Here is a 14,792-nt window from a genome sequence, read left to right on the forward strand (position 1 = left end):
TCCATATTTTATCTATGGCAAATTGTGCTGTGATGATCATAGTTGGCTGGTGGCTTTAGTGTGGTCTTGCTTGTAATCTTTTGGGTAGATGCTCAAAAGTGAGGTTTCTGGGTTATAGGGGAGTTCTATGTTTAACCTTTTGAGGAACCTCCATACTTCTTTCCAATTGTCAATCACTTTAACCTTTTTAAAATTGATTTTTAAAAATTCAGATGATATTCCCAAAGGATAAAAAGATAATTCCAAAAACAATACTTACCAAACCATTTGGTGTAAACCAACTCTACAACTTATGGGGGATGGGGGAAGGGAATGGGGAAGGGAGGAGGGGGGATGAGGGAGCAGGTAACAAGTTGAACAAGAAATATACTCACTGTAACCCCTCTGTAATTCACTTTGAAAAGAAAAAAATTCAGATTTCTTTTGAATTAACAAATTAGATACTCTTGTTTTCTAAGAAAGTACTTATGTTACAAATAAGTTTCTGGTATTATAGTAACATGAAATTAGGGTTTGTCAGAAAGATGGTAGTTAAAATAGTTAACATTGTATACAGTGCTCCAATGGAATTACTATATTTTGTTGAAAACTCAAAACTCCAATGAGCACTTCTATATGTGAGTAAACTTGGTTTCGATGAGCTTATTTCCAAATATCAAACTTTCAAATGTTAGACCAGACTTCCTGCTATAAGAAGTTTTCACATCTCCAAAAGAAATAATGGCTGTATCACTTCTCAGAGGACCTCCCTCTTGGCCACAGTTAGTCTCTCATATACTTGGCGTATCTTAGTTCTAGGAATACCTAAGCCATATACTGCATTAAATCATCCAACATCCCTGTTCCTATACCTGCCAAGTAATACATAAATGCAATAGATATCCACCATTTAAAAACAGAAGTGAGATGATGTACCATAAAATTTCAAGATTCATATAGCTGTCAAGAGTTAAGCAAAGATTGCATAAAATATTGGTGCAGACAACTATGTTTATAAAATTAAATCAATTTCTTTCTTATTCTCCCTATAATGTTTCAAGTGAACATCAAGTTGCTGTGTAGCCATAGATAAGTTCAAATCTATACATCTGTATACATAATCATTTCAAATATTGGTACTTCAATTAAAGTTAGCAGGTTATTGTTTGCAATACAGATCCCAAACGATCATGCCAAACAGAGTAAGTATGGTGATTGAGAGAACTCTGGTCTGAGATAACCATGGCTTTATTTTCTCCTTGAAATTTAATAAAGTGACTGATTTGGGACCTCAACACTAACAACCAGAACAGGTTGTTCAGATACATTTGTTAGATTGTGATTTACGTAGCCCTTTAAGTAACAATGTAATCTGAGCAAAATCTTTGAAACTAATCTTGTGGAGACATTGGAGACTCAAAGTGTAAGTTTGTAAGTGTAGCAGTACCTGCCTGTTAAAAGCCATAAGTACCTAATCTACATTTTATAATAGCTTTTATAGTCTATTTCTCAACTTCAGGATGAATGAAACATCAAAGTCGTAGCATCATGGAGGTTTGCTATGATGTAGGAGATTGTATTCCCTAAAAATTCTCATGCTGAAACCTAATGTCGACAGTGTAATGCTATGAAGAAGTGGGCCTTTAGGAATGATTAAGTACTGAGTCTGGGATTCACAGGCATGGGAGTAGTACCTTCCTAAAAAGTGGCTTAAAAGCTGGGCACCAATGCTCATGCCATTAATATTAACTACTGAGTAAGCTGAGATTTGAGGATCACGATTCAAAACCAGCCCAGGCAGGAAAATACAAGAGACTTTTATCTCCAATTGATTACCAAAAAGCCTGAAGTAGAGCTGTGGCCGTAGTGATAAAGCACAGGCCTTGAACAAAAACTCTCTGAACTAATGTGCGCGCGCGCACACACACACACACACACAGCTTCAGAGTTACCTTGTACTTCTATCACATAAAGACATAGCTAATGGGTATGCCTTCATCAGATATCAAATCTATGGACACCTTTATATTATATTACCTATTATTTCTGCCAGCTTCCAGAAGTATAAGGAATTTTCTGTTGCTGTATGTTTGTAGAATTTCATAGAAGCCCCAAAAGATTTAGTCAAAAGCTGATTTTGGAGGACTGAGAACATGGCTTAGTGGTAGAATGCTTGTGTAGCATGCATGAAGCCCTAGGTTCAATTCCTTAGTACCACATAAACAGAAAAAGCCAGAAGTGGTGCTGTGGCTCACTCAAGTGGTTGAGTGCTAGCCTTGAGCAAAAGGAAGTCAGGGACAGTACTCAGGCCATGAGTTCAAAGCCTCAGGACTGGCAAAAACAAACAAACAAAAAAACTGATTTTGGTGACTAAGGGGATGTATATTGAGCCTTTAATCATCTAAAATATACCGGAATATGATAAAATATCCAGAACTGTAAATATTCACACACAGTGAGAAATCAGCAGTGGTACTCATTAAACTCTATATTGAAAGTAACTATATTATGTGTTGTAGGTAAAGGTAGGAGGGGAAACTGGGAGAAAGCTAGGGAATAGGTGATGTTGACCAAAAAGAAATGTACTCATTTCCTGACTATGTAACCATAACTCCTTTGTACATTACATTTATTATACCAATGAAAAATTGAAATAAAAATAATTTCTAATCTATGCAAAAAATACTTTATTCATGTTAAGTATCTCTGCCAGTAGCTCATGCTTTATGAAACAGAATTATTACTTTTTGTTTGGTTTTGTTTTTTTGCCAGTTCTGGGGCTTGAACTCAGGGCCTGAGCACTGTCCCTGGCTTCTTTTTGCTCAAGGCTAGAACTCTACCACTTGAGCCACAGCACCACTTCTGGCCTTTTCTATATATGTGGTACTGAGGAATCAAACCCAGGGCTTCATGTATACAAGATGAGCACTTTACCACTAGGCCACATACCCAGCCCTGAATTATTATTCTTGATTGTAAACTTTCTGGATGATATTTACTACTTCAATTATTTTTAAAACATGTTTAGTGTTGTTCGTGTATGATGAGATCCAGATACCAGGAGAAATTACCAATGGGGGAAAGAAAAAACAAACAAAACATTTTGATTCCATCTGGGAGAAATAAGTAAACTAGCTAGAGGTTGATGACAATAGCTACTAAATTTCAGTGAGGTACCTTTTAGAAGTTGTAATGCTCAATTGTACAGTTGGGCTTCTGGTAATAATGATATGATGACGTACTATCTATGTCAAAAAGTTATGAGATGGAAGTTTGAATATTCTCACCATAAAGAAGTAGTAAATATTTTAAGAGTTACATATCTTTAACCTGATGTAAACATTGCACGTTGTAAACATGTACTAAAGTATCACATGATACCCAATAAATATATATAAATTTGGTTTTCATCTGTAAATGAAAAACTAAGCTTATGCTTAAATAAAAACAGAAACAGAGAAAATTTAGTTTGTTATTAAAGTTCCCAGGAGGAGGGGTAAGGCCAAGTCACCTAGCAAAACTGAGAGTTTCTGGTAGAAGTGAGGGAAAAATATAGACAGTAGCTTTTTATTGTGGTTTCAATGGTAAAGACAGGGGCTATTTGTATAGGTTTAGGGGTGGTGAGTTTGAGTAATTTAAACAGAACCTATAGAAGGAGTACAAAGTCACTGTTTATCTGATAACTGGCCCTGAAGTGATTAGGACACCAATAAGTCCTGCAGGAATTTTGGTGGCTACATTGGAGATTGTTTCATTTGTTTGTTCAAAGCTGGCTCTAGGCTAGTCTTTTATTCTCTCTAGTTGTCTACTTATGTCAGAAGCTTTCTCTTCAAAATGAAAGAGGCTTAAATTCTAAACTTAGAGAATACAGAAAGTAATGTTTAGGGGTAATACAGTGAAATACTGAACACTGATTATACAAACTACAATTTCAATGCAGTTTAAAATCGAAACAATATTTGCATTTATATAATCAGTGTATATGTCTTTGAAAGCATATCTACTGAATAAAAATAGATTATTTCTTTCACAGTAAAATGTTCTCTGATGTCCCATTCCTGTCCATAGTAATAATGTCCACTGAAGTTTAATTTATTCGATTGGTGTACATTTGTTTTCCTTTCAAAAATGCAGTTTTTAAAATCCTCTGACTGACTGGTACATAGGAGTTAAACAACACAAAGCCTAAACAACTAAACCTTACATGATTTTTTTTGTCATAATCTGAAAAATAAAAGGAAAGACCAAAAGAGAGAAAGAGAAGGAGGGAAAGGAAGGAAGGAGGTAGGAGGGAGGGGGAGGGAAGGAAAGAAGGAAGGAAGGAAGGAAGGAAGGAAGGAAGGAAGGAAGGAAGGAAGGAAGGAAGGAAGGAAGGAAGGGAAGGAAGGAAAGAAGAAAGGGAGGGGAGGGGAGGAAGGAAGAAGGGGGAAAGGAGGAAAAGAAGGAAAGGAGGGAGGGAGGAAGAAAGGAAAATGACACTAAAATTCAGTGGACTAATTAGCAGGGAAATATATTACTTTAATATCCTCTCATCCAACATACCACAGTTTCAATATTCTGCTGGTGACTTGTGTAAAATTATTAATGACAATTTGCATAAACAATTCATAAGATAAAATTGCGCACAGTACTTGTTCATGGCCTGAAGTGTCATAGTTCCTCATTCTTGCCCACACAGGCCTTAAATCAATATTTTTGTTAAACATCTGCATAGCTTAATAAACTACCTGCTTAGTAGTTGCCAGGGTTATAATATCAACTAGAATATTACATTGACCATGCTTGAGTTAAACTAATCTTTACAAGTAACCCAAACTTTATTGTTAGTTGTAACTAATCCTTTTGTGTTTGCTTAATTTTGTTTTTACTAATTTATTAATTCACTAAAGTTTAGTGTATGTGTGTGTGTGAGAGAGTGTGTGTGTGTATGTAGGAAAATACTGTATAGGATTTTCAGTACTTCAGGATTCTATGCATCTGTAGAAGATCTTGAAATGTCTCTTTACTATGTAATAGTAGACTATTATGAAATGCAGAGGAATATATTGATTTTGTATAGTCCAAGACTTAGGAAAAGCTTTAGGGAGATTATAGTAGTTATGACTTTTGAAGAACAATAAGCAGTTGTCATTTTTAAGTGGAGAAATTAATGAGCTCCAGACAATGTTCGGCATATGGAAGGTAGACTGATTATTCACACACACACATACACACACACACAGTGTTTAGAATTACTATAGATTTTAAAGAAGAAGAATAAACACGAACCCTATATGTATGGTGGTAGTTATATTTAGTATTAAATAAAAGTGAAATAAACTTCAAATTATATATCCTACTGAAATCTAGATTTTTCACAGTCATTGTAATCCTGGGTCTTTTAATATCCAGTCTTAAAACTAGATTCACAGCATTTTTTTAGGGACTGTTATTTACTTAATAATTAGAAACTCTAGATTTTAAATTATGAGACTTTGAGGAAGATAATCTGTGTTTCATTTGCTTTATAGCATGATAAACCATGAACATGAAAAGTTGCAGATTGAAATGAAAGACCTTGAATCCAATACAGGTGGAAAATGGCAAATTGTAAACTACTGCAGTAAAACTAGAATTAAGTAGAAAGAAAATGTCTAGTTTTTACAAGGAGCCTTGGATATGCATACTGTGAGAATATACAAATATTTGTAACTATAATATTTTTAAACTGAGTTTATTCTCCCCATCCTTAAACAAATGAACAAAAAGAACCTTTGGCTCAAATGAGAAATTCTCAAGAATACTGGGTTTGGGGAACTCAGGGTGGGGTGATGAGATGGAGAACATTAAGCTATGAATGATTATGCTAACCACCCCCCAAAAAAAATTTCCTGGATTTTAATAGAAATGTTCTGGAAAAAAAAACTGAGAATGAAATGTTAAGTGGGCATTGTAGTAAATGGGAGAGAGATAGAGAGAGAGAGAGAGAGAGAGAGACAGAGAGAGAGAGAGAGAGAGAGAGAGAGAGAGAGCAATGCTTTTAAAAGCATTGGCTGATTCAAAAGGGGGGGGGGAAAGAAAACAAATACTCTTCCAAGCATCTACTTCATGACATTTTCCCATGGAGATAATTTTTTAAAGCTTTGGCTTACATAGAAAGAAAAAACTGAGCTCTTTTTGTTATTACTTTAACTTGTCTAATCTGGAAACCACAGATATACCTCAGAGGTTCATTAAAAATTCCCAAATCCAGAAAGAGGAAGGTCCCACTAAAAACAAACAAAACAAACCAGATCCTCTGGAGTCAGATTCTTAAGTTTTTACTTCCTAATTTTGATTTTACTTTCAGAATAATAGTAAATATAGCTTTTTAAAACCCTTATAAATGATTTCTCTCTTCCAAGTCTATCAGTAGATTTGGCATACACAAGTAGTAATCAAGATCCAAATGCAAATTATGAACTAGAAAGCTCCATCCGTAGCCAAATCAATTGACACAGAAAGTTGTGTGTTTGTGTGTGTGTGTGTGTGTGTGTGTGTGTGTTTTAAAAACCCAATAGGTTTTTTTGGTTGTGACTTATTTGGTTGTAATTTTTTTTAATTCATTAAATGTAGTCAATAACCCATGTTAACAAAGAGAGGAAACTTAAATAAATGAGGAAACATTTGTTTTATAAAAAAATATTATTTTCAACTTCTAGGCAGGGATTAGATTATCAACTAATAAAACTTATACTTCTCTGCCTGGCTGTTATTCTTGAAGATTTCCTGGGGCCAGCTAAACATTCCCAGCAAGTTATACTTTTATAAAGCAGACATTGAATAGTAATCTGCTGTTAGGCTTTGTAGGATACTTACTACCAAGTAGTACAGGGTAGAGTATTTATGTGCTCATCTGTCGAAAATAAGAAGTACTTTCAACACTGATGAATTTCAAGTGCCATGAAGAAATCCACTGTGATTCACCAATTATTTCCCCAGTTTTTTGGCAAGTGTTTTATGGAATGACTTGTATCCTCAGAAGCTTCACAGCAGGAAATTAACTGTATAATTCACAAATTACTCCTTCATTCTCCACCTTCATTTCTTCTCTCTTGTCTTGTAAGAATATTGTAAGAATATTCTTGTAAGAATATTTTACCTAAAATATAATCGATGCCATTTTTCCACATACGTCTGGTCTACTTTCTATTTTGTCTTTAAAGAGATGCATCTATCAGTTGTTTCTAGAAAAGCAAAAGCTAAGATTAAATATGATCTTGCTCAAATACCAGTAAAAAGAAAATGCATCTTATGTATGAAAGCATTTTTTTATTATTATTTTTTTGCCAGTCCTGGAGCTTGGACTCATGGCCTGAGCACTGTCCCTGGCTTCTTTTTGCTCAAGGCTAGCACTCTAACACTTGAGCCACAGCGCCACTCTGTCCGTTTCCTATATATGTGGCCTGAGGATTCGAACCCAGGGCTTGATGTATACAAGGCAAGCAGTCTTGCCACTAGGCCATATTCCCAGCCCTGAAAGCACTATTTTTAACTTCCTAATTTTACTATCACCTACTTCAGAAGTTCTTTTTACTGGTGTTCTTAGGGTTTCCACCTACAAACTTTACTAAACTTTAGTCTATAAATGGATATGAAGTTGTTTAAATATCACACAGAGTTATAAGCATCCTCAACATCTTCCTCTGAATAAAAGAGCAATCTTAGAATGTTATGGTTTAAGGTGTGTTAAAGGCTTATAATTAAAATAAAATCTTTAATTATAAAAGTGTTCACTCCAAACTACTATTTTAGCTAATGCAGTAGAGGCTTGCAAGGAAAATCCTGTGCTTTCTCTGCCTCCCAACTTCATCCTTACTTCCCATTGTTTCTTGAGTTTTATTGTATGTTTTCATTCCATATTGCAATTACACTCATACTTTCAAATCAGAAGCTCAAAAGACAAAGGAACGAAAATAAAATACATTGTTTATCACTCAGTGTACATTACAATATACTGTTATTTGTAGAAAAAAATTAATGGATTTCTTAGGACTTGGGAATTAGTAATTTGGAAAAATCACTGTTTAATACCTGAAAGCTAAAACCAATATATTTCATATAATTTTTTTCATTAATATTATGTTTTATAGCATATTGATGTATGGATAAATTATAAATTTTAAGGTGTGACTACAAAGATACAACATGGTGCCTTTAAAATTTTTCTCATTCTGTAGTGTCATTATGTTGTAAAATTATTTATGTAGGGGGAGAGAAAAACAGTTTCTGTTAATTATGTTTTAATATTAACATATTGCAGAGCATTATCTAGAATCAGGGGCTACCAGCTGGTGTACTGGGTTGAACATGCTGAAAAGCAGCCAGCATAAGGGGCATGCATTAAAAGAGCAGAACAAATGACTTAAAGGGGTCCTAAAGGCAGCAATCAGAAAAGGTTCATTTAACATAGAGATGGCACAAGCTTTAAGCAATTGCCTCTACTTAAGTAAGTGTGGAATTACAAAAGGCTATTTATTACAGTCCAAGGGGCCCTGCAGCTTGTTCAAAGACCTTTGAAGAAATGCAACAGTTATAAAGTCTTACTAAGTGCAGAAGCAGTAAAACTTCGGCAGACCCCCAAAAGTGCCTGCAAAGCATTTATTAAAAAGTTAATACAATCCTCATCACAATTGTTCTTCAAAATAAATTCTTTTCTCTCTGTACTTTTTAAAAGGAGAGATATTGCATCTGGCTCTTTACCACAACTTCTTCAAAATGTATTTTAACCACTATGTAAAATAAACTAGCTTGATGATGGCAATTAAATATGGGACTTCATGGATTTAAAAAGGAAATAGTTTCAATGTTAAGCTTCTTTGAAATGCCCTGGAAGCACATATTAAAAGTTACTCTATTAGTGAATTTGCCTTTGGTGAAAAGTTAGTGATATTTCCCAACTGTTCGTATGAGAAGCAATGACCTGTCATGGAGGTCTACTTAAATCTTTTTATTAAGTATTAAATGTGTTGATTTTTCTAACTGAAAGAAAATAGTTATTATACACTTAGTTTATCTGTTATTAATGCCACTTGTAATCATTGAATATGTTGATCAAGCTCCAACTAGAATATAAAGAAAACAACTTACCTTCTTAAAAACCAACTACAGGGCAGCAAACTATAGGTGCTGCAGATGAGACTAATATGAGAACTAAAACAGCAGGGTTCTGAATAGGGAAAGACTAGTGATGGAAGACCAATCGATGCCTTTAAAACAAAAGTGTATGCCGTAGGCTCAAAATTCAGGGACTTTTTATGTCAGGCTTGGGAATTCCACCCATTATGCCAAATACAGAGTTGAGCAATGGTTAAAGAGGGAGAAAAATGATTTACTCTGAGGCATGAGCAACTACAAGTAATCACTTGAACCCATCTTCAACAATCTTCTGAAAGTGCAGACATAGACAGGAGTTTTAGTTTTAAGTAAAAAAAAAAAAAGACTTTGTACAGAAATGAAAGGAAACATGCATAGGTAATCAGTCCCAGTTGAAAGTGTAGCCTGGTGGAGCATTATCTCAGTCTTCTATTAGGGCAAGTTGTTCTTACCCTAATTACTGGTTATCTGGCAGGTGGTCTGTCCTGAAGAGAATATCTTCAATTCTTTTGGAAATATTTTCATCCATCTGGTTGTAAAGAGACTTATGGTGATCATTTTTGTCTTTCTTGATTTTAAAGGAGATCGCAAAGTGACTGCAGAGAAATAGCTAAGAGCAAAAATATAAAGAAAAAAATTGTAGACAGGAATGCCCATCCTCTCTTGCTCTTAGTTAATCCATGGGCCCCAGTAAGAGATCAATACTTTTCAGCAAAATCAATGTAAGCACTTGTTACCATTTCACATCAGAAGATGTTAACTTCTTCACTTCTAATAAAAGCAAGTGGGAAAAAAAAAGAAAATAACATTATATTTTCTATAATTTTTTTCTTAAGTCCATTCCCAAGCTAGTTAGGGCAGCCTTGCTTTAATTAGAAAAGAGTTCATATGTGGATTTTATAGATATTTGAAATGGGAAGGGAAATTTATTATAGTGGATGCTAACTTAAGTGGTAGGTGTCATGATCAGGAAAATAAAACTATTTTTAAGGGAGAAATAAAAATGAATGGCATTGATAGACTGGAACAGTTTATATGTAAGGCTGGTTGCATATATCCTGTAGGAATCATAAAACATCAAAGCCACAAATATAGAAGCTGTGTTTCTAGCCCTTCTGGGGCAGAAAAATATACAGGATACAGATAACTCTTCATCTGAGGGGGGAAATATAGGGAAATATTTTTACATTGGAAACAAATCAAAGGTTAATTTATCTAAATCTTCTTATGCTTATAACTTGATTTGCTGCATCCCATTTAGAGCATAATACTAATGTACTTCAGTGATATATTTTAATTAACTAATGCAACATGACTGGAATTTGAAAACACAAGTATATTGAGGGACACTGTGATTACTTTTTGAAGAATTTGAAATGGGAAATCATGAAATATAAAATTGATATTGGGTTTAAAATGGAGGTGACCTTATGATACCTCATCCATACTAATAATTTTTATTCATGAAATATACTTCCAATGAGTAGAATATAGAGAACTATTGTAAAATGAGATACCCCAAAATATGTCTAGATAATGTTATTTTACATAGCAGCCATTTCTGTATATTTCTCAATAAACATTTAAGAAATAAAAAGCATAAGTTGTTATTTTCTTAATCAATATTTATTGGTAGGAGATTTTTGTTAGAAGTCAAGTTCTACCGTAAAATATCCTAAAACCTATCTGTTTTTTACAATATGCTAAATATTATTATTACCTCAGGTTATCATAGGACTTCTTGTATGTAATGGATTCCAGTACTCTTGCAAAGCTGCATATGAAAATGCTATCAATGCACTGAAGAATCTGGCATTAATAACTGTATTATAACAAATAGGTAGTCCTGGTATTTTGTTCTTTTTTAATATATCAAATATATTTCACTGCTTACATTATAGTGGCAGATTGAAAACATCTGCTCACTTGCCACTAGTCCACCAGCAGCAGAAATTTCAGCTCATTCTCTGTAGGTTTGCACATTTGAAGGCCATAATCCAGCTGTTGGGGCTGCATGTGAGGCCAGGTTAATACTCAGGAGCCTTGGAAATGGAAATAATGCTTTCTTGCCAAAGATAAAAACAATGATTAACTCCATTTATTCCGCTCTTCTATCTGCCCTTATGCACTGCATCCCCAGCCTTCATCTCTTCTCCATTCATCTTTTCACAGCCCCATCACCTGTGATAACGATTAAAAAAGATCGAACATCCAGAAACAGTATCTCTTTATCCTGGCAAGAACCTGAACACCCTAATGGGATCATACTGGACTACGAGGTCAAATACTATGAAAAGGTGGGGCAACATGTAGGATTGATGGGGTATATATATAGAGAGAGAGACACCCTGTTCACATGGGCTATATCCTTGCAATGAAATGGATAGCATTGCTGGTAAATAGTAGAGTTCTATTTAGAACACTGCTCATGTGACTCCTTTTGTGATTACAGTTGGTAGAGAGATATTTCTAAATCAGCTTTTCAAATCTCTTCTATAGCATTAAGCAACATGAACAATGTCACTATCAAATTTAAGTCAGTTAATTATGAAATTGGCAGAATATTCATGACCTTTAACACCCTACTCCACTAATAATTTTACCTGAACCATTGGTGTTTTGATGAACTATTTCTTAGATCACTGACTGGAGTATCATTTTCTGACTTTCACATTCAGGTGGAAATTCAGACAGGAACATTGGCATTAATAACAAAAAAAAGTATTATTGCACTGATATTGAAAGTTTCCTTGACTGTCTAGGGGAAAATTTAAAAACTGGATATGTAAATGTACTTCTTATCATAAAACTGCATTTCAATAATGCTATTATAAAAGTGAATACTTGGTTATTTTTATATGGAATTTAGGAAGTAAAGATTTATCACCTTTGATGGTTCTATGTGGCTATAAATTTCAGGAATGTTTGAAAGCAAAGTATCTTCCAATTTGACCATTAAAGTTAAATGATTTTAGGGTTGCTAATGTTAACAAATATATTTGTAAACCTACTTCAATTTACAAAGTATTTGCAAGTAAATTAAAAACAAGTTGTACATTGAAATGTTTTCATTTACATAATATATCTACACATAATATTTAAATAACAGCAAGATGATATTCTTATGGAAGTAGGATAAAATAATTACTGATATTAGATAAATTTCCTGTAATCTCACTGCAAATAGCTAATAAATACATTTTCTATTTCAAATCCTTATTGATCTACATTTTGATTAATCTATATCCCCTCATCTGTTATGTATCTCCTTCCTGAGAATAGGATAGAGTTATGAGAATCGTTGCTATGTTCGGTTGTCTACAAAGGCATAATTTACAAGTTTACTTTTATATTATGTAGTTATTTCCTTTGTGAAAATGAATGTGCTTTACAAATATGAGTTTCTTTTTTCATTAGAAGAAAGCTTTATCTATTTTGGGAAAAATAGTGATTCTTACCAGGCTCCAATTGTGCATGCCTGTAATCCTGGCTACTCAGGAGGCTGAGATCTGAGTATCACGGTTCAAATCCAGCCTTGGCAGGAAAGTCCGTGAGACTCTTATCTCCAAGATAACACCAGAAAACTAGACATGGCATTGTGTCTCGAGGTGGTAGAGGGCTAGCCATGATCTGACGAGCTCAGGGACAGTGCCTACACCCCGTGACACACACAAACAACAACAAAAAATAGTGATTCCTAATAAATATAATTGTGCCAAAAATCAGAGCATAGATTAAATTTCCCCATAAATTTTGGTCATCTGCATTGGTAAAGTAATACATGTGCATGTAATCTATTTTTAAAAGTATGATAAGTCTCTTTTGCAGATAAGAGAATACATGTTTTGTTGATTCTAAAGAATAAAGAAATAATGATGTGCTTTGGTTCTGACTGGACAGTAGAAGTGAAAGAACACATGACAATCTGTAGGATTGATTCCAAAATATAATTGACTATGGTCAAAACTTTGACAAATTTACAAACTTTTCTGAATTTATTTTAAACTTTTCAATTAAATTATAATACACAACATTATTTCAAGCAATGGCAATGTAGAATAAAAATCTGCATGATTAAACCTGATATAAACAGCCAGTGTTATTATTATGTTATCATATATATACTGATTTTATCATACCAATATAATTTTCAAAATGATTCCCAAACACTCAATATTTTAAATATTTTACAAGAATTTTGGTTTTTGCAAATTTGCACTTCTTTGACTGCTTAAGTCTTATCATGATGAAGAAAGAACCAGACTTTGAATATATACTCAAGAGTTTCATTTTCTTATGAGTAAAATATTTGTAATATTAAATGAATACATTTAACTTCCTTCATTATAATGTAGTTATTCAGGTGGTAGCAAATACCTAATCAGAATCTTTAGTGGAATAGCATTTGTAAATGTATATCAGATTAATAAATGCTGGAAATATAATTCTATGTGAATTCCATTTTAATAAACAAGACTTTTCACAAGAGACTCTATTTTTCATGTGCAGTGTTTGGCCTCTGTGGTATGTGAATTTTCTCAAAGAAGTCTCCAGGAGAAATTATTTCTAGATTTTGATCTGAATATATTTGTCCGTACTAAGTATAGGGACTGGGATTTGTTACAATGCTAGTACAGATATTTGAGAAAGCAAGAACCACATATAAAAGCTTAGCTTTTTATTTAAAATATATAAAGATTAATTGAAGTATTTTTGAATTGAGATTTAACAATACATTGCTATTAGGATTCATCCAAAGGGTCAGTCCCTTCTTTATAAGTATATTCTTGAAATATATTTGCAAAACTTTTTGCTTTAACATTAAAGAGAAGTTATTTTCACTCATATATTAGTAATGAGGAAGGATGCAACCTGATGTTTTCTACGTTATCTTTAGGGCATCAATCTATACAAATTAGGAACTTGGTCCATATCTTCATCTTCTGAAAGTGCCTCCATCTTACCCAAGGAGTGAATAATTCCTTGACATTTCATCCGTCCGATTATGTATGAGGACATCGTGAAGAATCAGCTTTGAGTGTTTTGTTAACATTTGCTTGCATTGCAAAGATCTGATGTTAACATGACATTTTATCTTACCTCAAAGCAGGAGCAAGAGACGAGTTATACCATTTTGAGGGCCAGAGGCACTAATGTTACCATTAGTAGCCTCAAACCGGATACTATCTATGTGTTCCAAATTCGAGCCAGGACAGCAGCTGGATATGGGACCAACAGCCGCAAATTCGAGTTTGAAACTAGCCCGGATTGTATGTATTCTTTTTATTTAATCTATACGTGAAGATTATTAGGAAAAAAAACGTGTGATAGTTTATTCTCACTGTCAAATACGACACATTGAGTTTCCATTGTTTGGAAACATCTGTAACCCGCACAGCATTCTGTATGGGTATTTCTCGTGTGTGTGTGTGTGTGTGTGTGTGTGTGAAGGTAGGCATTCAGGAGTACTTGGACAAACTACTCATAGGTGGCAAAATGGCTAATATCCACTGGTGACCAAAAAAAGTAATAACCTGGGTCATCTTCACCACAAAAAAAATGAACGAATTATATACCCAGTGCATAACTGAGATAAAATTTTAACAGGAAAAAATATATTAAATCGCTGAAAGTTTTCTTCATCCCAAATCTGCAGTTATAAAATAGACTATAAAGGTAAGTTTTCTAAATATGTTATT

The 14,792-nt window shown here is 33.8% G+C and overlaps 1 protein-coding gene across 2 annotated transcripts in view; it reads left to right on the forward strand.

The window, feature by feature from the left end:
* Epha3 (EPH receptor A3) overlaps positions 1-14,792 on the forward strand; it is a 288,619-nt gene that overhangs the window by 211,691 nt on the left and 62,136 nt on the right. Inside the window, exons 6-7 of one of the 2 annotated variants that reach the window (XM_048346456.1) lie at positions 11,266-11,390; positions 14,201-14,363. In XM_048346456.1, the coding sequence (XP_048202413.1) occupies positions 11,266-11,390; positions 14,201-14,363 (288 nt within the window). The remainder of the gene's footprint in view (positions 1-11,265; positions 11,391-14,200; positions 14,364-14,792) is intronic. The other variant, XM_048346457.1, reaches the window with a different exon arrangement.

This window comes from Perognathus longimembris, chromosome 5, assembly GCF_023159225.1.
Source record: "Perognathus longimembris pacificus isolate PPM17 chromosome 5, ASM2315922v1, whole genome shotgun sequence".
NCBI lineage: Eukaryota > Metazoa > Chordata > Mammalia > Rodentia > Heteromyidae > Perognathus > Perognathus longimembris.